Here is a 22,608-nt window from a genome sequence, read left to right as displayed (position 1 = left end):
TGGCAGGACTGGGGATGGACTTTCTCTTGCTGGCCCAGGCGGGGGACTCTCTGGTGTAGCTGCAGGGGTTACCTGAATCTCCTCAGGGGTGCATGGGGGGCGCAGGTACAGATCCACCAACCACTGGGGAAACTTGGCCTCCATGTCAGCCCTCATCTGCCAGTATTCTTCCTCCAGCGTGGGCTTCCTATCAGAGACCTCCGGGGACTGGGGAGCAGTGTCAGCTCTGGCCTTACAGGCCGGGGTAAATGCTGAGGTAGTCTTTCCTTGGCGGGCCGCGCCTGGCATGGCGGCGGCCTGGTCTTGGCGGGCCGCGCCTATCATGGCGGCGGCCTGGTCTTGGCGGGCCGCGCCTATCATGGCGGCGGCCTGGTCTGTGCGGGCCGGGCAGGGCATCGCTGCGGCGGCCTGGTCTTGGCGGGCCGAGCAGGGCATCGCTGCGGCGGCCTGGTCTTGGCGGGCCGCGCCTATCATGGCGGCGGCCTGGTCTGTGCGGGCCGGGCAGGGCATCGCTGCGGCGGCCTGGTCTTGGCGGGCCGAGCAGGGCATCGCTGCGGCGGCCGGGGCTTGGCGGGCCGCGCCTATCATGGCGGCGGCCTGGTCTGTGCGGGCCGGGCAGGGCATCGCTGCGGCGGCCTGGTCTTGGCGGGCCGAGCAGGGCATCGCTGCGGCGGCCTGGTCTTGGCGGGCCGAGCAGGGCATCGCTGCGGCGGCCGGGGCTTGGCGGGCCGCACCTGGCGTGGCTGCGGCCTGCTTCAGCGTCGCCGCACCGGACGCCTCTTCAGGGACCGCGGACGTGGCAGCAGGGGTCGGGGCACTTGCGCGGGCCGGGGCATCATTCGACTCACCCGTTGTTGGTAGCACTGGGGTCTGCGTCGTCGCCGTCCCGCCTGGCACCCGGCATGCAGCTCTCCCTTCATAGGCCCGAACCGCCGCGGTCAGCTCCTGCAGTTCCATCCGTTCCTCCCGAATCTGCTCCACAACCCGGGTCTCCAGCCGGTTGCAAAACTGGGCCAGCTCTCGGTACCACCAGGCAGCGGAGCCTGGTTCTGGGTTCCTGCGGTCAGACGCCATTTCTTCTGCGCCGTCTTCTGCACGGTCTCCCAGCAGTGGACTCTTCGCTGCCTCCTGTAACAAGCTGTCCAGTTTCTGCTCTGCCTCTTTCAGCAGCTCCTCTCCCAGCAGCAGGCTTGTGGCTCCCTTTCTGTTCCGCCGTTTCTCGACGCTTCCACTCTCATAGCTGGCAAGGTCAGAACTCTGCAGGGGATCTCTGGGTAGCCACACCTCTTCGTGGGCGGTAACTTCTTCCAGCGCGGGCTGCTGTTGTTTTTCAGCGCGCTTTTCATGGTGGCAATATGGCGGCGCTTCCAATTTTCCAAGCGGACCGCCCAGGCACATGGTCACCTGTCTGAACAGGTCTAGTCCTTATCCTGTTCGTGACGCCAGATGTGAAGCCCCGCCGGTGTTGTATCGGTGCATACCTTCAGGGACTCCACGTAGCTGGTGCTGGTCACAGGTAGGGAATCTTCAGTGTTTGATCGTGACGCCACTCTCAGTATTTGCGGTCAGAGGGGACCGCCACTGCAGGTTAGAGGACGCCTGGGGCTGATGGTGGGTGCAGTCGGGTGTAGTAGCCTCCTGAGAGTGAGGCAAGCCCCAGGGCCCTTTGTAAAGCTGTAGTACCACAAGTCGCAGAATGACCACACACAGGCAGAGTGTCTTTCAGGGTTTTTACTCACTTCAGGTGGCAGGGTGAGTAACCCGGGCGTAGCTGGGATGAACCAGGTGGGAACCAGGTATCCTTCCGGCTGACTGTATGAGGGTGACTACAAACTCGCCTTCCTTAGCCCTTGGTGGTTTGGGGTGACCCCGACTTTGAGTCCCTATGGGGGTCACCCAGGGAAGATGCTCCAAGCCTCTCTCCCCTTCTTGTGTTGCCGTGTGCTTGTTCCCCGGGCCAGGCCACTCCAGCCTCTTGCCTCCTGTGACCTATGGGCCCTACTTGCGGTTACGTGGCTGCGGCTTTTGGTTGTTGTGGTGTGGGCTGTAAGAGCCCCACACCGGCAGGTTTAGCAGGGAAAGGTGAATCTATCCTCGCTTCGGGATCTGCCGCCCGGTTGGGCCTGGTGCTCTCTAGAAGTCTCCGTACTTCCCACTCCGTGCACTCTCTAGCTGAAGCTGGCTTTCAGGCAGCACTTCTAGTTGACCGTTCTCCCCCGTCTGTAGCCACTGCGCGGGCGCTGTTAGACAGCAACAGCCCCACAGGTCTGCTCCTCACTGAGCCCTATGGAGTTCTGCTCTAACCGACTCACTGGTGGGTTTTTCCATCTCTGCTCTTTCTGCTGACATCTCCTCAGTCCGAGCTCCCAGCTCTAACTAACTCCTCCTATCTCTCTTTCCTTCCCCACTTGTGTCTGCCTACGCCACCTAGCAACCAGACTCTCCACCACACCCCTTGAGAGGAGATGGAGGCTCTCGCCCCCTCCACTATTCCAGTGAAGGCGTAGGCTCTGCCCCCTCCTGGGATCCCCAGGGGTCCTCTCTTAGGTACATGCGTGAGACCTGATCACTATGCGCCTGTGTTCCACACCCCTGTCAGCCTTCTGGATTACCTGTATTGCACTGTCCCCAGCATGGGTGCAGTACTCAGTGGTGCCTGACCAGGTCAGGGGCGCCACACTAGCCTGTCTATGAACTATTAGTCTGTGGGTTGATGCCCGAGTCTCCCTGCGCTGAGCATAGACATTAGAGAAGTTATAGAGTGCCAGAATCTGTAGTCTCCACAAATCCTGACACTGCCACGACAGTTGGTGATGCTGTTATAACCTCCTTGTGACAGGCATAAATTATTACCCCCTCTTTTAGCCTTGAGCACCTAGACATGAGCACAAAGAGCACCAAAATTTACTAACATTACCCTCTCAACATCTTTAAATCACCAAGGTAGTTTCAATAGTAATATTGTTTTCTTATCTTCTGTTGTTAAAACCTGGGTGTGTCTTATAGGCAGATGCGTTTTATAGTTCAAAAAGCACGGTATGTGCTGTCTGTTTTTGGAAGTATAATAAAGAATGTATCATTACTATATTTGTGTACCTCCTTCATACCATCATATTTTTTTTCTATTTTGGTAAGTTGGAGAGATGAGCAAACCCGAGGATCGGTGTTCATACCAAACACAGACTTTACAAAAACAACAGAGTTCGGGTGCTTTACATATGAACACCACTTGCACGAGCATCGCTGTGCTTGGTACGCTCAGTGCTCAGCCTGGTGCGAGCCATTTGCAGTGTCTGAACAGCACATACTGGGCATAACAACAGCATGATCGGATGTAGTGTGCACAAAAAAAAAGAAATTGGAAACACCTCCCAGGAGATGTTCTGTTTATGGCTGGCTGCATGTGGGTGAAGACGCAAACTGCCCAGTTACTAACTTCCATTGGGGTTCCAGTCAAGCTCGGGTCCCAAACCAAACTTTGTCTAAAGTCCGGCTGAACCCGCCAAACTGAACATCGATGTTCATCTCTAGCAACGAGTACAAATTTGCTGAGCAGTGAGAGCATCATTCAGATATTAATACTTATTCTTTGGTGTTGCCCTTCCATTTTTTTGTACTAGCTTATATGATGTGGTGACTAGAGATGAGCAAACTTGTTCGATAAAGGGTTGCCAATTGCAAATTCGATACGAGACTTGGCTCGTTCAACTCAGGCTTGAATTTACAAGCAATTTTCTCAAAAAACATTAACAGATTGTTGCTGTTTCTTTGTGTCCTGATGAAGGAGACAGTGATCTCTGAAACGCGTTGACCTGAACAAAGAATAAAGAGATTAAATAAACAACATAGATTCCTCTGGTGATAGCATGGCATACACCCAATTTACGCTGCTTTACGTTTACCTGTTTCTCTGGGGCTGCGGCTGTTCGCCATTTTTTAACGTGATATAAGTTGTGACTGGCACAACCTGATTAGGTGAGTGCGTCTGCCTTTACTTGCCTGTTGCCTTGCCTGGTAAGACCCTATGTGTGCTTCCTTCCACAGTTTATTTTCTGTATCAATTTTCAGCATCAAAACAGTGCAAAATCTATTGTCCAGTTCAAAATTGCTATTTCAGCATCTAAGTACGGCAACAATCTATGGTCCAGCCAAAAATTGGCAATTAATAATCTAAATAGTGGTTATTGTGTAGTCCAGCTAAAAATTGCTATTTCATCATCTAAATAGGGATTGCAAAAGCTTTGGTCCAGGCAAAAATGGTTATTTCATCATCTAAATAAAGATTGATTTGCTACTTCTGTGGTTCTGCCAACGATTAAAATTTCAACATCTACATTAGCTGAATCTCTGGTCCTGTGGCCTGCCACAAATAGACATTTCAGCATATGACCACTGTGACCACTCTGCAAGCGTGATTTGCCCCCCGACCCGACTGCGTTGACCCAGGCTACGCATCATGACATAAAGCATTCGGGCTCGTCGCTACCGATATAGTCGCAGCAACATGTGCAGAGTGGAATTCCATAATGTTGCATATCAACCATTTAACCATTAGGCTGAAAGACCTCTGTAGCAATGCAAGTGGATGAGCTGCAGGGTGTGAATGGTGGAATTGAGCACACAGCAATCGTGCCTGCTGCAAGAGCGCATCCAAGGTGGGATAGTGTCCTAGAAACTAATGTACAAGAAGGTTGAGGACGTAAGCCACGCTGGGCAAGCATTTGACATTGCCCTGGTGTAGGTCCTCCACCATGTTTGCACCATTATCGCACATGGCCTTCCCTGGCTCCTAGTACAGTGGAGACAGCCATTGCTCAATCTCGGTCCGGATAGCTGTCCACAACTTTGCAGCTGTGTGACTGTGTTCTCCAATGTATTTTAATTTAAACACTGCCTGATTGCAGTGAGCCCAGGCTGCACAGTAGAGAGGTGGGTGGATTCTCTCTCCACTGTTGGAACACGTGTCACATTAGGGGAGAGGTTGAGGACACAAGTGGAAGCCCTAGAGGAGGTGGAGGAGGCAGAAGAAGTGGAAGAAGTGGTAGTTACAGAGGTTTGTCCCGCAAGCCTTGGGAATTTCAAGACTTGTTGAGCAGCCCGTAGTGTCACCCAGTGCCCAGAAATTGAGATATAACGCACCTTACCATGGTTGGCCGTCCAGGTGTCAATGGTGAAATGCACCCTGTCAGACACAGAGTTTTTAAAGGAACAATGTTTCTCTAAACAATGTTTCTGTTTCTTTCCACTATCAATCCTATAGTCCTTCACTTCCTAATATCTCCGCTAATCCCTACAGCTAGTTATGAACTGGTCATCTCTCCCTCTATCCTCCGCATCTATCTCACTTTCTCCTCAGATCTGTTCCTCAACATAAAATCCTCTGTCTACTGACATGCACAGCCACCTTATGGCCTCTCTTGCTCCCACCTACTAATGCTCTCACTGCTTCTCCTCACTGCTTGTGATATCTGTCTAAATCCCGGCCTTCATCACCACATCCCTACAGTAATTTCTAAACCCATCCATGATATACCATGAATTTATACAACTTTTCTAACCTCATACCCATTCACCCAGCCCCTACTTCCCCACACTCTCTAACAGGAGCTCTGTGGAACGCACGCTGTGTCCAACTAACTTTCATACATCCACAATCTTTATCATGTATATGATCTGTAAATGCTTTCCAAGTAATTTTTCCAATATATTATAATTGTCTATGGAAATAAAGTTTATATTTTATTTTAAATCTATATTTGAACTGGGAACTCCAATTTTTCCTTGTTGTAAATCTTTACATCCCTATTAACGTTTCCTTCCTTGCCATCACCGAAACCCAGCTCACCCCTTCGGGCAAAGCCTTTCCCGCTGAACTTTCTTATGGTGGTATTCATTTTTCTCACACCCCCTGCCCCAGCAACAAGCATGTTGGAGAGGTTGGTTTTCTTTTGTCAGTTAACTGCTCCGTCACCACAATTCCACTTGCACCCTCCGTTATCTACCATCAAAAACTTTAAAAGAAACCGGAAGACCTACCTTTTCAATTAGCCTACAACCTGCAAAAACCCTCATTTCACTATACTGCTGCTGCTGAAATCTTTGCACCATATTCCTGCACCAAATATACACCTCCTAGCAAAAAAATCGCATCGATACCACCATATAACACATGCACTGTTGATGCAATGCAAGAATATTGTATAAAAATTTCAACACCAAGTCTGTATCTCTTGGGCAAACAATGCACACAAACGGTTTTGACGCTGTTTCGGTGCAATTTTCTGCCAGGAGGTGCAAATTTCGTGCTGAAATTATTTCAGCCCCAAAGTTGTACTTCCTGCACACCGAAACAGCGTCAGAATCGTTTTTGTGTATTTTTTGCTCAATAGATGCAGATTTGGTGCTGAAATTCTTATACCATATTCCTGGACCCAATCTACACCTTCTGGCAAAAAAAAATCGCATCACTATAGCATCAAAACCGCATGGTGTTTAGATGCGGGTTTTTTTGCCAGGAGGTTTAGATTTTGGGTGCAGGAATATGGTGTAGAAATTTCATCACCGAATCTGCATCTCTTGGCAAAAAAACTGTGGTTTTCTGCCAGGAGATGAAGGTCTGTGAATTCAGTGACCTCACATGAGGTGTGGTCACTCAGTTTAATAAGGGCACCTGAGGTCAGGCACCTGTGATCACAGGAGGAGGACCGTGTGAACCTGCAGCTGTGACTGAGTGATGTCACTGCTCATCGCTGTGACTCATTCTCTGCCTTAAGCTCACAGTGGGCGGTCATATTCTATACCCACGCGCTGTCACTTCAGATGCAGCAGAGCTGAAATCATTGTGGAGCCTCGTGTGGATTACGTTAGACCTGGGTGTTTTGGGGGTTAATAATGGGGTGAAAGAAGATGGGATTTTTTTCATTTTATTTCACATAAAGGATTTTTTTGGTGTGTTTATTTCTTTTCACTTACAGATCAGTAATAGGGTGATCTCATAGACGCCTCTCATTACTAATCTAGGGCTTAGTGGCAGCTGTAAGTTGTTATTGACCCCTTAATACCCCGATTGCACCGCACCAAGACAATTGGGATGAGCAGGGTAAAGTTACGGGATTATCGCATCTAATGGATGCCACAATCCTGGGCAGCTGCATCTTGCTATTTTTAGGCTTGGGGACCCAATAAACATGGGTCTCCCCAACCTGAGAATACCATCCCCCAGCTATTGGGCTTCATCTTGGCTTGGTACCAAGTGTTTTTTTTTTTATTTATTTTTACAATAATAGAGACGCAGACACACAGGCTGGGGGCACTGTCTGATTGCAGCCAATCAGAGATAGTAGGGACTGCCAGTGGGTGAGGGAAGCAGTGCATATGCTGCATGAAGATAATGAGCAGCCCCGGAAGTAGAGTGGATGGCCCCGGAAGCAGGATACAGTCGCACGGAGACAGTTAAGTATGAAGCGCTTGCTTAATTCTTATTTTCTTTCTGTGATTTTTTTTTTTATATTACCCGAGTGATCAGACCATTACCCGGAGTTTCCTGAGAATTCTGGGCTCAGGGTCGGTGCTCAGGTTCTTTTGAACCCACGCAGATCCGGACTTTTACAGTTGGAGTCCGCCCATCACTAGACACAAAGTGTTATCCTAAAATCTAGAATGGAATCCTAGTGAAGTGATGTCACCAGGCCTAAAAAAACTAATTTAGATATTCGGGGAAGTTTTTGATGGCACTCAAGATCAAGAAGTCTGCTTTTAAGAGAACTACAGCCTTCGGAAACACAGCAGTAGTTAAATAAAAGTATACTTTTCCTTCCTTTTGAAGCCACACCAATACAGAACAAACTGTATCAGTAAACTGCATTAATTAACTCAAGCTTGAAGAGGCTTATCCAGCATGAAGTACATTTCTGCAGTCACTGTATGTGACTGCAGATTGGCACACTGGCGGGACCCCCTTCAATTGTCAGATTAAGTGTATCACAGATACAAAAATATGCAAAAAATACAAAGAATAAATAATGAGCTCACTAACAAAGCTATACCATTAAAAACATTTAAAAAGCCAAACTATTATGCTAGTAACATGTCTCCCTCAAACTGCACCTATAATATGGTGTCGTTTAACCCTTATACACAGCAAGCTCACTTGCAAATACAAAAGGTGACAGTGCATATAACCATGTGGATGGAAGCTAAAAGGCTATGAAAATCAGTATACAAAAAAAAAGCATCTGCTCCATATATCAGCCCGAGATAAAATCAGGGAGTCAGACACCACTCTTGGCACCATCATGCAACCAATAGACCTGACAATTGACCCTTATAATGCCAAAGGGTGCATGCTATAACATAGAAAAAGATGATATTAGAGACACATTAACCCCTCAAACATAGGAAAAATACAGTTATACATACTGCACCAAAAGATATGTCTAAGTAGTCTGCATACAGAAAGTGGGGCACAGGGAGGGACAGGGAGGCAGCCCCATGCGTGTCACCACCTAAAGTGGCTTTCTTAAGGCCAGAGAAAGAAATGCATGCTGTCTTCAAATTACATAGCTAAAATCTGCTGACAGATTTCCCTTTTATGAAAAATACAAATTAATAATCAAATGCAAAGCTTGTTCTGTGATATACTGTGTATTACCTCAATCATATCGATAAGGTTGGTGAATTTTTGAGTAAAATCAATGCTTAATTGTCCATCTTCATAACAAATCCGGTAGTGTATAATTTCACCATTGTGAGAAACACAGAGTACATAGTCTCCAGGATGTCGAATGGACTCTCGAACCAAGAATAAACCTTCTTCTTTGGAATGAAGCTGTTGGACAGCCTGCTGCCCGGAAATGGACCCATGGAACCAACTTTGATCAAGTGAAAGAGATAAGGCTGAAGTTAGACATTCTTCTTACTACTTTTATATATGTATGAAAATGGATCTAAACTAAAGCTTTTTAGAGACCGCTTTGCAAGCAAATATTGTGCAAGCAATATAATTAAGGTTATTTTTATTTCTGAGATGACAATTAACTCACGGCATCAAACTATGTCTTTGATCAACTTTGATAGGTGGGCGCTCACGCAAGGCACTTGCAGAGATGACACCTTCCAATCCACTTGCATGGTGATGAACACGATAGCAGCCTTTATCCTTGTATGAAAAGAATATGATAATGTCATGATTACCAGCTTTCTTTGTATATGAAAGACTGCTCTTTACTGTTCTTTAACCCCTTAAGGACGAAGCCAGTTTTGTACTTAATGCCCAGGCCATTTTTTGCAATTTTGACTAGTGTCACTTTATAAGGTTATAACTCCGGAACGCTTCAATGGATCCTGGTGATTCTGAGATTGTTTTTTCGTGACATATTGGGCTTCGTGTTAGAGGTAAATTTAGGATGATTTTTTTTATTTTATTTGTGAAAAAATCTGACATTTGACAAAAAAATTTAAAATTTTGCAATTTTCAAACTTTTAATTTTTATGCCCATAAACCAGAGAGTTATGTCACACAAAATAGTTAATAAATAACATTTCCCACTTGTCTACTTTAGATCAGCGCAATTTTTGAAACAACATTTTTTGGGGTTAGGAAGTTAGAAGGGTTCAAAGTTCATCAGCGATTTCCCATTTTTTCAACAAAATTTACAAAACCATTTTTTTAGGGACCACATCCCATTTGAAGTGACTTTGAGAGGCCTAGGTGACAGAAAATACCCAAAAGTGACACAATTCTAAAACCTGCACCCCTCAAGGTACTCAAAACCACATCCAAGTAGTTTATTAACCCTTCAGATGCTTCACAGGAACTAAAGTAATGTGGAATGAAAAAAAATAAAAATTAACATTTTACCTAAAAATGTTGCTTTAGCACTAATTTTCTTACTTTTTCAAGAGGTAACACCAAAAATTGGACCTCACACTTTGTTACCCACTTTCTTATGAGCGCGCCGATACCCCACATGTGGTCAGAAACCTCTGTTTGGGTAAATGGGAGGGCTTGGAATGAAAGGAGCAATATTTGAATTTTGGAAAGCAAAGTTGGCTGAAACAGATTGCGGGCACCATGTTGCATTTACAGATCCCCTAAGGTACCTAAACAGCAGGAACCCCCCTCAAGTGACCCCATTTTGGAAACTAGACCCCTTAAGGCTTCTATCGAGAGGTATAGTGAGCATTTTGGACCCACAGGTACTTCACAGATTTTGATAACATTACGTTGTCATATTGAAAATTGTCATTTTTTTCTCAAAATGTTGCTTTAGCATCAATTCTCTCACTTTTTCAAGAGGTAATTCCAAAAATTTGACCCAAATGTTTGTTACCCACTTTTTTATGAGTGCGGTGATACCTCACATGTGGTCTGAAACCTTTTAGGAGAGCCCCTGAGGTGCCTAAGCAGTGGAGGTCCCCCACAAGTGACCCCATTCTGGAAAATAGACCCCTCAAGGAATTTATCTAGATGTTTGGTGAGTACCCTGAACCCCCAGGTGCTTCACAGAAGTTTATAATGTTGAGCTGTCAAAATAAAAAAAATACATTTTTACCACAAAATTGTTACTTCAACCACATAGCTTTTTTTTTAACAAGAGTAAAAGGAAAAAAAGGAGCATAAAATTTATTGTGCAATTTCTCCTGAGTATGCTGATACCTTATGTGTGGTGGAAATCAACTGTTTGGGTGCACAGCAGGGCTCGGAAGGGAAAAAGTGCCATTTGACTGAACATTTGGCTGGAATAATTAGTGGACGCTATGTCGCATTTGGAAAGCCCCTAAAGTGCCTAAACAGTGGAGGTCCCCCACAAGTGACCCCATTCTGGAAACAAAACACCTCAAGGCTTTTATCTAGGTGTATATTGAGCATTTTGAATCCACGAATACTTCACAGAATTTGATAAGCTTAGGTTGCCATATTGAAAATTTTCATTTTTTTCACAAAAATGTTTCTTTAGCATCACATTCCTCACTTTTTCAAGAGGCAACAACAAATCGTGGACCCCACAGGTTGTTATCCAATTTCTTGTAAGCGCAGGGATACCCCACATGTGGCCAAAAACCTCTGTTTGGATTAATGGGAGGGCTTGGAATGGAAGGAGCACCATTTGAATTTTGGAAAAGTTGAAATAAATTGCGCGCACCCTGTCACATTAGCAGGGCCTCTTGGGTACCTATACATTAGAAACCCCCCACAAGTGACTCCATTTTGGAAACTGGACCCCTCAAGGATTTTATTCAGGAGTATAGTAAGCATTTTGAATCCACAGGTACTTCACAAAAATGTTGCTGTGCAACAAATTTCTCACTGTTAGGCTATATGCGCACGTTGCGTAAATACATACAGTTACGCTGCGCTTTTAGCGCAGCATAACTGCATGCGTCCTGCGTCCCCTGCACAGTCTATGGAGATTGTGCAGGGGCCGTGCGCACGTGGCGTCTTGGAGCGCAGCGCTTCGGCTGCTGCCCGAAGCGCTGCGTTCTAAGAAGTGACATGTCACTTCTTCCGTGCGCTTTGCCGGCAGCTCCTGCTCTGTCTATGGCAGGAGCTGCAGGCAGAGCGCATGGAATCGGCTTTTTTTTTTTCTCTACGGACATTTTCTGCAGTGATTTGAAGCGCACGTGTGCTCTTCAGATCACTGCAGAAATTTCTGCAGGGCTAGTACGCAACGTGCGCACATAGCCTTAGGCTATGTGGCCATGATCCAGCGACACGGCGTCTAGTACACAGTGCCAGCCTTCCTGCAGAGATGTGAGTGTTGTCCATGGGAGAACGCAGCTGCCCATGCCCACGATTTGGGTTCAGGCTGCTGTGGACTTTAGCTCTATTCTACGTGCAGAGAGCACTCTTGTCTCCGCAGCATAAATTGACATGCTGAGGCTCGGGAAGCTGCACCGCAGGTCGGTTTATGCTGTGGAGAAAAGAAGCACAGTGGGCATGGGATTTCTAAAAATCCTTCCACTGTGCTTCTACTGCACAACACAGCATTATGGACGCAGGGAAAACACTCTGCGCCCAAAACGCTGCAAACCCTGATTGTGGGCACACAGCCTAAAATGCTACAATGGATGAATGGATAGATGTCAAACATATATAACGTCCCACCCCCTGCATATTCTAAGCTGGCACCCTTTAGTGCCTTTCATGTGGCACTAAAGGGTGCCTAGCCTTGTATTTAGCCCAAAAAGAAAAAAAATAATTAAAATAAATGACGTGGGGTTCCCCCTATTTTTGATAGCCAGCTAGGGTAAAGCAGACAGCTGTAGCCTGCAAACCACAGCTGACAGCTTCACCTTGGCTGGTGATCAATTTGGAGGGCTCCCGAAGCTGTTTTTTTTTGTAATTATTTATAAATAAATAAATAATTAAAAAAAAAAAAAAACATAGGGTCCCCCCAAATTAGATCACCAGCCAAGGTGAAGCTGACAGCTGGGGTCTGGTATTCTCAGGGTGGGAAAAGCCATGGTTATTGGACTCTTCCCAGCCTAAAAATAGCAGGCCGCAACTGCCCTAGAAGTGGCGCATCCATTAGATGCGCCAATCCTGGCGCTTCGCCCCAGCTCATCCCACGCCCTGGTGCGGTGGCAAACGGGGTAATAAATGGGGTTGATACCAGATGTGTAATGTCACCTGGCATCAAGCCCAGCAAGTTGTGATGTCACGGCGTCTATTTGATACCAGACATAACTAATTGACAGTAATAAAAAAAAATTGACAACAAAAAAAAATTTTTTGAAAAAACACTCCCCAAAAACATTCCCTCTTTGGCCAATTTATTGAAAAAAAAAAAAAATCGGGTCCCTGCTGTAATCCATTGTGAAAGTCCCGCGGCGATTCTTGACCTTCTAGAATATGGGGGACACGTTCAGGGAACGTATCCCCCATTTTCTAGGAGTGCAGACCCTCCATTTGAGGAGAGTGGGTGCAAAGAATTTGCACCCACTCTCCCCGGGTCACAGCTGCAGACTCCGTGCAGCAGCAGCAGCAGCCAGCGTGAGTCAGACACAGGAAGCTGACAGCCGCGCTCTGCAGTGTGACCGGCGTCTGCTGTGAAGGAGGAGGGGGCCGCGGGGGATCAGAGCTGACAGGTACGGGGGACACCGGGGAACACCGGGGTGGGAATAGGTTGTGACCTGGCAGGGCCTGGGGAGAAGGTTTCTGTCGTATGTGTCATAGCACATGCGACAGAAACCATAGGAACAGGGTAAATGCGGCTGGAGCGCTGCTGTGCGCGCCGGTATGTGCGGCGCCATGTTGGATTTTCGGGAGGAAGGGGGGGTGGGGGGACACTTTGGCGACACCGGGGGACCGGAGAGGACCGGGGGATGAAATTTATCTCCCATCTGACATGTTTGTTTATGCCAAATGGGAGATAAATGATTTTTTACCGGCGCGGTCATTTACTGTAACCTGATCATCGGTATACGCTGTGTACCGGTCATCAGGTGAGCGGGGACCGAAAAAAACGGCCAGAATCATGATCTCCAGGGTCTCAGCTACCCCCGGCAGCTGAGATCCCGGAAATTTTCTGACTCTGGGGGGCGCTAGACCCTTTTTTCCGACCGCCGTTAAAAAGCGGCGGATCGGAAGAAGTACCCTAATTTGTCGCCGTTAAAAGGCGTATCGGCGGTCGTTAAGGGGTTAAAGCAAACTTGTCAGGTGTCCTGACACTTGTAAACTGCTCTTATGATCTTTACTGTTTTATTCATATACAGTAGTCCAATAATGGTTTTTGGGTGTTTTGCAAAAGTACATACATTTTCTTGCTTGCCTCACAATGAAGCTGATTTAGTTCTCTGAGGTATACTCACTGACACTAATCTGGGTTCAGTAGCTGGAGTCATGTGTCCTGCTCCCACCTGGACAAAATTGTGAGGTGCCAATATTTTGCGATGGCAGAAAAGGGGATTACTGTAGGCCTCCGGTTGCAGCCATCTTGGTACACCTATAAAGCTCCACCATAGGTTTGGCTTCATAGAAGTTGGTTATTTTTTCTACATACTGAAATACTAAAATACTAAAGTACTGCAATATAATGTACAAGGTAATGCAGGTTCAAGTCCTTTGAGGGGACTAAACCTGAACTAAAAATTAATTTAAAAAAGTTTTAAATTATATATATATATGTTCTAGACATAGAATAAGTCTGGCACTCCAAACAAATAGGAGATGGAAAATATACCGTGCTACACAGCGGCACAGCCTGTTTTTCATTCAGTACGTCCTGATGTTACTGCGTTCATGGTGTGCGCACCTATTGCCACGTTTCCCTTGCTACTCCAGTATTTTGATTCATCAAGTTTCTGAATTTTGTGCTCACATCCCATGACTAGGTTCCCTAGACTTATCTTGAGAAAGGCATGATATGCTGAAACGTTGACGGATGTCTAATTTACTTTGAGTCATTGAATAAAACTACGGTATTTTGGAACGCACAGCATATTTTCCATCTCCTTTTTGTTTGGAGTGCCAAACTTGTTCTATTTCTAGTGACGTTTTTTTCTCTGAGCACCCGCCTTGACACTGAGCAAGATTAATCTTTACCAGTATATACTGCTCAAAAAAATAAAAGGAACACTAAAATACCATTTTGTTGTTTGTGTTCCCTTTATTTTTTGAGCAGTATATATATATATATATATATATATATATATATATAGTTCTGTCAGTGGAGCTATGTGAGGTCTTATATTTTTGTGTGCCGAACTGACATTGTTATTGATACCATCTTGGTGTACATATAGATCTCTTTTTTTTTTTTTACTACATTCTGTGGGAGAACTGCAATGACTGAAAACATGCAAATCTGGCAGCCTGATTTTTTATTTTATTTTACTGTTCATTGTATGTTTTTAAATTATTTTATATTTTGATAGATTGGACTGTTTTTTTTATTTCTTTATTTAAAACTGGCAAAGGGGGATAATCTACACTTTTTTTTTTTACTGTTTTTTTATTAACCTGTAATCCTTTGATCACGTATACCATACCACTGTATTGCAGTATATACTATGAAGTGCAATCTCTATTGACACTCTGTATACAACTGAGCTTCAGAGGACTATCAAGATGTTGAAGAAGGGGGCCTTCAGCAGGTAGACCATCTGTGCCCCACAATCGTGACGCATAAGGCTGTGTGCGCACGTTGCCGAATTTCATGCAATTATTCTGCGTATAGCACTGCAGCGTAAATGCATGCTTACTGCGTCCCCAGCACAATCTATGAAGATTGTGCATGAGACTCTGCACGTTGCGTTTGAGAGCGCAGCGATTTGGATGCTAAAATTTTGTTCAAAATCACTGCGTTCTAAAAAGCAGCATGTCAATTATTCCGTGCACTTTGGATGCAGCTCACACTTTGTCTATGGGAGAGGCAGCATCCCGAGCTCATGAAATCGGCTTTTTTTCTGCAGAAACACTGTATCCATTATGCAGTGTTTCTTCAGCGATTTGAAGCGCACATGTGGTGTCAAATACCTGCAGAAATTTCTGCAGGGACACAACGCAACGTGCGCACACAGCCTAAGGCCGAAAGGCACCAGCGAGTGCTCACACTGTCGATCAAGCTCATTAATATATTAAATTAATAGCATTAAAAGAGAACCTGACAGCACGATTTTGTAATATATAGTAAAGACATGGCTGTAATGGTGCTGAATGGGCTTGCTCAGACTAGCATATAACTTGGACTAATGCATTGCGAAAAATAAAGGGATTACACATGGACCCATTTTATTCAATGAGACTGTGTAGATCTGCAATTTTTTTCTTAGCTGTATTCAGCTTGAGGAAAAAGATGAATTGCATACACTTATCACACAGACAACATACAGATGACAAGTGAGAAAAAAACCATCCAAAGCCATCCTACTTTTCTGGATGAAAATTGGACCAATTTTTCATATGCTAGTGTCGCGGGTGGGGAGGATGCCGTTGCTGCTGCGCTCTCGCTAACGCTCAGGTCTGGCGCTGCTGCGGCTGCTGCTGCTGCTCGGTGGCTCGAATCCGGGGACTCGAGCGGCGCTCCTCGCCCGTGAGTGAAAGGGGTGGTTGGTTTGGGGGACTTAGTCTGTGACGCTACCCACGTGTCGTGGTGAAGATAAGCACCACCGCTGCTGGTGATGGGGATCCCGGGAGCGATGGTAAGGAGCAGCTGGGATGTTGTTTTCCTCCTCCGTGGGTAGGGGTCGGTGGTCCCGGGGCCCGGTGATGTTGTGGGGAGGAGGCAGGGTCGGTGAGGTGCAGGGTTGCAGGGACAGCGCGGCGCGGTGCCGGATGGCACGGGTGTACTCACTCAGCAAGAAAGGTACAAAGTCCTCGGTAAACCAAACGGCTGGATGGATGGGTCCCGCAACCGGCTGCAGTGCTTCTCCCCGGATAGATGATGGCGGTTGTCTTTCCCTGCACCTTAATATTCTCTTTCTGACTACTATGGATTCCCAACGGTAGTCCGCTCCTCGGTGTATGGGTACCGGAGGAGCCCGTTTGCCCGCAGATGCTGGCCCTTGGGTCTCTAGCCTTAGGCGGTAGCTGTATACCCTCACGGTGTGGGCTGTTGCCTTCAATCAGGACTTTTGCTATTGTGAAACCCCTGGTGTTCCAGTCACATTTGGATCTGACTATTGGCGGCTCCAAGCCTGGTCGGGGTCCGATGGCTCTGCCTGGGTGTGCTGGCTTCACTTCGCTCCCTGGTCGGTACCGGCGGGCCGTCGCCCGTCCCCGGTCCTACGGTTCCACGTTGCTCCACCACTCCTGCAGACGGCCACCACCGTCTGCCAACCTTGCTGTTAGTGCCTGGGCCACAAACCCAGACACCCAAGTGCTCACTCCTCTCACTTCAAACCTCAACTTCTAACTGACACTTTTCCCGCCTCCAGGCATGTGAATTCCTCGGTGGGTCGAGCCAACCGCTTAGCTCCGCCCCTCCCGGTGTGGACATCAGACACTGGAGGGAGGCAACAAGGATTTTTGTTTGGCTGGTGTCCCTGTCTAATGGGGGTGGGGGGTGTTTGTATGTTATTTGTGACGACCTGGCTAGGCCAGGGCGCCACACTAGTGTGAACGTAACCTAATACAGATTAAATTGATACCTTTGTTGCAGAAATCAGCTTTGTGGTTCTTGTTTAATCAACATTTGACGTTTTCTTTTAGTTATGTTAGTTAGATTAGGCAGGCAAGGGGGCGAGGGAATCATAGACAGGGACCCCAATATACAGTCCAGCCTCTGTGTACCAAAATCTACCATTAGCAGAAAACTTCCAGTGATGATTAACGAAGAACCACAAAACAAATTTCTTCAATAAAGGTATCACTGTAATAAGTATTACAAAACCATTACAGCCATGTCTCTAGTTTACATTGGAAAATTGTACTGACAGGATCTCTTTAACCCCTTTACAACCGGCCGATTTTGCGCTTTCCATTTTTTTTCCGCCATTCTTCCGAGAAACGTAACTTTTTTATTTTTCAGTCAAGATGGTAATGTAAGGGCTTGTTTTTTGTGGAACGAGCTATATTTTTAAATTAAACCATGAGTATCACCATATAGTGTACTGGAAAATGTAAATAAGAATTACAAATGCAGAAAAATTGCAATTGCAAAAACAGTGCGATTGCACTATTGTTTTTGAGATATTTTATTCACTGTGTTCACTATATGGTAAAACTAATGCGTCAGTGTGATGCCTGAGGTCGGTGCAAATTTGGTAAACACCATACATGAATAGGTTTACTTTTAGCTATGGGGTTAAAAAAAAAAATCAGAAGTTTGTCCAAAAAAGTGACATACGTTTTGCGCCAGTTTCCATGACCCGTAGCGTTCTCATTTTTTGGGATCTATAGCTCAGTGATGGCTTATTTTTTGCATCTCGAGCTGATGTTTTTAACGGTAACAGACATTTTGATCGCCTGTTATTGCATTTTGTGCAAAAATTGTGGCGACCCAAAATCGTAATTTTGGTGTTTAGAATTTTTTTGCCGCTATATCATTTACCGTTCAGATTAATTGATTTTATATTTTGCTACATCGGCCATTTCATTTCTGAATGTGGCACTATCAAATGTGTGTATATTTTTTTATTTGTATAACCCCTTAATTTTAAAGGGGGCGAAAGGGGGGTGATTTTAACTTTTATTTTTTATTTTTTTTTTAATTTTTCAAAACTTTTTTAAACTTTTTTTTTTATTTTACTAATACCCCTCCCTAGGGGGCTATAAGGATCAGCAGTCTGATCACTCATTCATTTCTCCGGATCACAGCAGCACCGCTCAGACAGGGAAAAATGATCATCTCTTGTACAAGCTAGTACTTGGCTGTTTCTTACAAGACCTGAGTCATGTGAGCTATAGGAGTCATCACATGACCCTGTGCTACCATTACAACCACCGGATCCACGTGATTACGTTATGTGACTTCCGGTATCGGCCTGTAAGTAAAGTTTTAGCACGATCGTGATTATAATGGTGCTGTCACATATTGACAGTGCCATTTAAGGGGTTAAAAGGCACGGACGGAACGCAATTCCACTTGCACCTGGCAGGCACACATGTCAACTGTAGAAATCAGCTGACATGTGCACTGATCGCCGAAACAGCCCACGGGGATTAACACTATGACCGCAAGGATGTAATTTTACCGCTTGCAGTCGTTAAGGGGTTAAATAGTTTAACAGCAGCTATTGCAACTATCTCCCATCACTGCTGTTACAGGCAAATACCACCTATATATTACACATGCACCCCATGATGTACAGTTATGTCAGGGTACATGAAATTCAAAAATAAAAGATAAGAAAATAGGAATATTTGCTTTTGCCACATAATGAAAGTTCTGATCAACCAATATATAAAATTAATGAACCCATACGGTAAATACCATAGAGAAAACGTTTACAGTCACAACGATACTTCAAAAACTTTAATGAAAAGTGAAAATTTGTATCCCCCAGCAATATCAATTATAACCACAGATCATCACATAAAAAGCCCTCACATATACTACTCACAAAATGTTAGGGATATTTGGCTTCCGGATGAAATTTCAGAATGACCCTAAAATGCATTCTCACCTTTTTAGGTGAACTTAATGGGACCTTCTCTAATCTTTTGAATGCATATGTCTAACTGTTAAATGTTTCGGTACTTCTTATACAACTTGCTATTCTCTAACAAGGAGCAAAATGGCAGAATTCATAATAGGTTTTTGATCCAAGAATAGCCCAATAAAATTCAGTGTTCAATTAGAATTGGTATTTGAACAGTCCTCCTCATCATGCTGTTCACACTTTGACATCATGAGACCAAGACAATACCTAACACATGATCAACAGTACCTCCTCATTGTGAGGCTTTAAGTAGGATGTTCTCAGAAGGAAGTGGCCACTGAGATTAGAGTGTCACAGAGTGTCATCAGTCAGTTGCAACAGAGATAAAGAGAGACTGGAAGAGACACAGAAAGGCATAGAAGTAGATATTCTTTGGTCATATCACACACTGATGATAACTTAATTGTAAAAATTGCTCTTGGAAACCAGATGATGTATGCCACACAACTCCAGGCACATTTAAGAAGATGATTGGAACCCAAGTGTCATTTCAGACCATTCAAAACTGTTTACATCAGCATGGTCTGCATAGATGACATGCAGGGCTACCTGACCACAAAACCAGTCACAGGCATCATCTACACTGAATGAGGAACCAATGGACTTCAGTGATTTTCACTGATGAAAGTCGATTCACGCTGAGCAAAAATGATAGCCGCCAACGATGTTGGAGATGTCAAGGAGAGCTCTATACATCAGGGACTGTTGACACCAAATGAGCCTTTGGTGGTGGTGTTCCAGTGGGGGAAGGTGTGTGTAGTCAATACAGATCTGCCCTATACTTTGTGAATAGTACAGTGACAAGACCCTACTACTTGAATAGCATCATTAATCCAGGCTTTATTTAATCTTTATGAATGATAATGCTGCAGCTAATCAAAGTCACATCATAGAATTAGCTGACTCACTGTGTAGAGAGTAGGAAGCCATACCTCAGCAGACAATAACTCCTCTTGTGAACAGCATGATATGTTATTTTTAAGCTGTAATTGATGCTCAAGGCCACATGACAAGTTATTGAGACACAGATATTTTTGGGGGTTTACCCACCACTGTTGTTGGCTTTTGCTCAATAACTTGTTTGACATGGTCAACTCACCATTGTATGCTTCTAATTAAATGCCCTACTGTCATGATAAAATATCACCATACCATGAGTTTTTTAAGTTTTCCATAAATTTCACCTGAAAGGCAAATATTCCTAACTTTTGTGAGTAGTGTAGGTCCATCCTCAAATGGGAAATATTTAATAAAACTATGATACGGCTGCTTGATAATACAAAATTGTAAAATTACTTAAAATGTTTTACCTGGCATTTGTTAATTATAGTAACAACATCCCCTTTAAGAAACCCCAGCTCTTGTGGTTTAGGTTTAGTATGATCAACTTTTGTGATGCATTGCATCCCAGCTGTCAGACATTTCTGAAAGTGAAGAAAGAAATACAAATGTAATGAAACAAAACAAGAAAATATAAAGTAGATAATTTGATTACAATTCTTAAAAACTTAGGTAAATTAGAGGTAAATTAATTAAAGTTCTTAGTTCTATAACTTGGCATACTGTACTATACATAGTTGCAAATGAAAAAGTAGTTAGGCATAAAGCCAAATAAAAGACTTAAAACATCTAGCACTAAGACACAAGTTCTACTCAAATAAGGATTAAAAACAAACTACCAACTATAAAAAAAAAAAAACAATGTACAATGGAAAATGAATGGGGAGAAAAAATTAAGAAAAAATAAACTTATAATAGTATGTACTGTAAATCAAGTTTAACCTTCCCCCAAAACTTTAGTATGTACAGTAGCATGTAAAAGTTTGGCCATCCCTAGTGAAAATTACTGTCATTGTGAACAGTTAAGCAAGTTGAAGATTAAATTATCTCTCAAAAGGCATGAAGTTAAAGATGACACATTTCCTTTGTATTTTAGGCAAAACAAATATATTTTTAATTATAAAATAACAAACATGAAAATGGGCAGATGCAAACGTTTGGACATCCTTGGAGATCTGTGTGCTCAGATAACTTTGTCCAAGGTTTTAAACATTAATTAGCCTGTTAGGGTTATGGCTTGTTCACTATCTTCAGTAGGAAAGGTCAGGTGATTCAAATTTCGCAGTTTTATAAAAACTCAGCCTCGTCTAACCTTGTGCCAAAAACAGCAGCCATGAGTCCTTCTTAGCAGCTGCCTAGCACTTTGAAAATGAAAAATGGTGGAGGCCCACAAAGCAGAAGAAAACTTTAACACTAGAAGTCCCAGAAATTTCGAGCTCCCCCCTGAAGTCCCGAAAGAGGGTCAAATGACATAAAATAAACTGAATAGAACTAACTAGAAACTAAATGGCTAAACTCAATGGAAAACAGCAACCTCCTGTGGTGCGACAGTAATGGCCTTAATTACAGAACAAAAGACAGTGATTATAGGATGTTAGTTAAAATCCTTCAGGTCATTGGACCCGTCTTTGGGTTCCAAAGGTAGAAATGTTAAATGACCCCTCTTTGGGACTTCTAGTGTTAAGAAGAAAGCAAAGTGTTTTCAAGTGGCCCTTTCCTCAGTTTCGAATGTTATTAAGAAATGACAGTTAAGAGAAACAGAAGTCAAGATGAGGTCTGGAAGACCAAGCTAAATTTCTGTTAGAGCTACTGGTAGGTTTGCTAGAGAGGCAAATCAGAAGCTCCTCTAAACTACAAAAGACCTTCAGGAAAGTTAAAGCAGACTCTGGAGTTGTGGTACATTGTTCTACTATTCAGAGACAGCTGCAAAAAGATGAGAACCTATAATATTTCACTAATAAATTATATAAGCATCTTTCATGCCTACAGTCATGGCCAAACGTTTTGAGAATGACACCAAAATTATATTTTCATATGATCTGTTGCCCTCTGGTTTTTAATTGTGTTTGTCTGATGTTTACATCACATACAGAAATATAATTGCAATCATATTATGAGTACCAAAAGGTTATATTGACAGTTAGAATGAGTTAATGCAGCAAGTCAATATTTGCAGTGTTGACCCTTCTGCATTTTGCCAGAATTTGTTGGTTTTTGTTTGTCCACCCGTCTCTTGATGATTGCCCACAAGTTCTCAATGGGATTAAGATCTGGGGAGTTTCCAGGCCATGGACCCAAAATCTCTATGTTTTGTTCCATGAGCCATTTAGTGATCACCTTTGCTTTATGGCAAGGTGCTCCATCATGCTGGAAAAGGCATTGTTGGGCGCCAAACTGCTCTTGGACGGTTGGGAGAAGTTGCTCTTGGAGGACATTCTGGTACCATTCTTTATTCATGGCTGTGTTTTTAGGCAAGACTGTGAGTGAGCCGATTCCCTTGGCTGAGAAGCAACCCCACACATGAATCGTTTCAGGATGCTTAACAGTTGGCATGAGACAAGACTGGTGGTAGCGCTCACCTCTTCTCCTAATAAGCTGTTTTCCAGATGTCCCAAACAATCGAAAAGGGGATTCATCTGAGAAAATGACTTTACCCCAGTCCTC

At 44.4% G+C, this 22,608-nt stretch overlaps 1 protein-coding gene across 2 annotated transcripts in view; it reads right to left on the bottom strand.

Annotated features, from left to right (window-relative positions):
- MATK (megakaryocyte-associated tyrosine kinase) overlaps window positions 1–22,608 on the bottom strand; it is a 143,171-nt gene that overhangs the window by 79,684 nt on the left and 40,879 nt on the right. For both annotated transcript variants that reach the window (XM_075337848.1, XM_075337847.1), the window contains exons 2-4: window positions 20,415–20,528; window positions 9,042–9,157; window positions 8,651–8,870 (exon numbers count right to left, since the gene is read on the bottom strand). In XM_075337848.1, coding sequence (XP_075193963.1) covers window positions 8,651–8,870; window positions 9,042–9,157; window positions 20,415–20,528 — 450 coding nt within the window. The remainder of the gene's footprint in view (window positions 1–8,650; window positions 8,871–9,041; window positions 9,158–20,414; window positions 20,529–22,608) is intronic.

This window comes from Anomaloglossus baeobatrachus, chromosome 1 (assembly GCF_048569485.1).
Source record: "Anomaloglossus baeobatrachus isolate aAnoBae1 chromosome 1, aAnoBae1.hap1, whole genome shotgun sequence".
Classification (NCBI taxonomy): Eukaryota; Metazoa; Chordata; class Amphibia; order Anura; family Aromobatidae; genus Anomaloglossus; species Anomaloglossus baeobatrachus.
The sequence above is the reverse complement of the archived record's forward strand: the minus strand, read 5'-3'. Positions and strand labels throughout refer to the sequence as shown.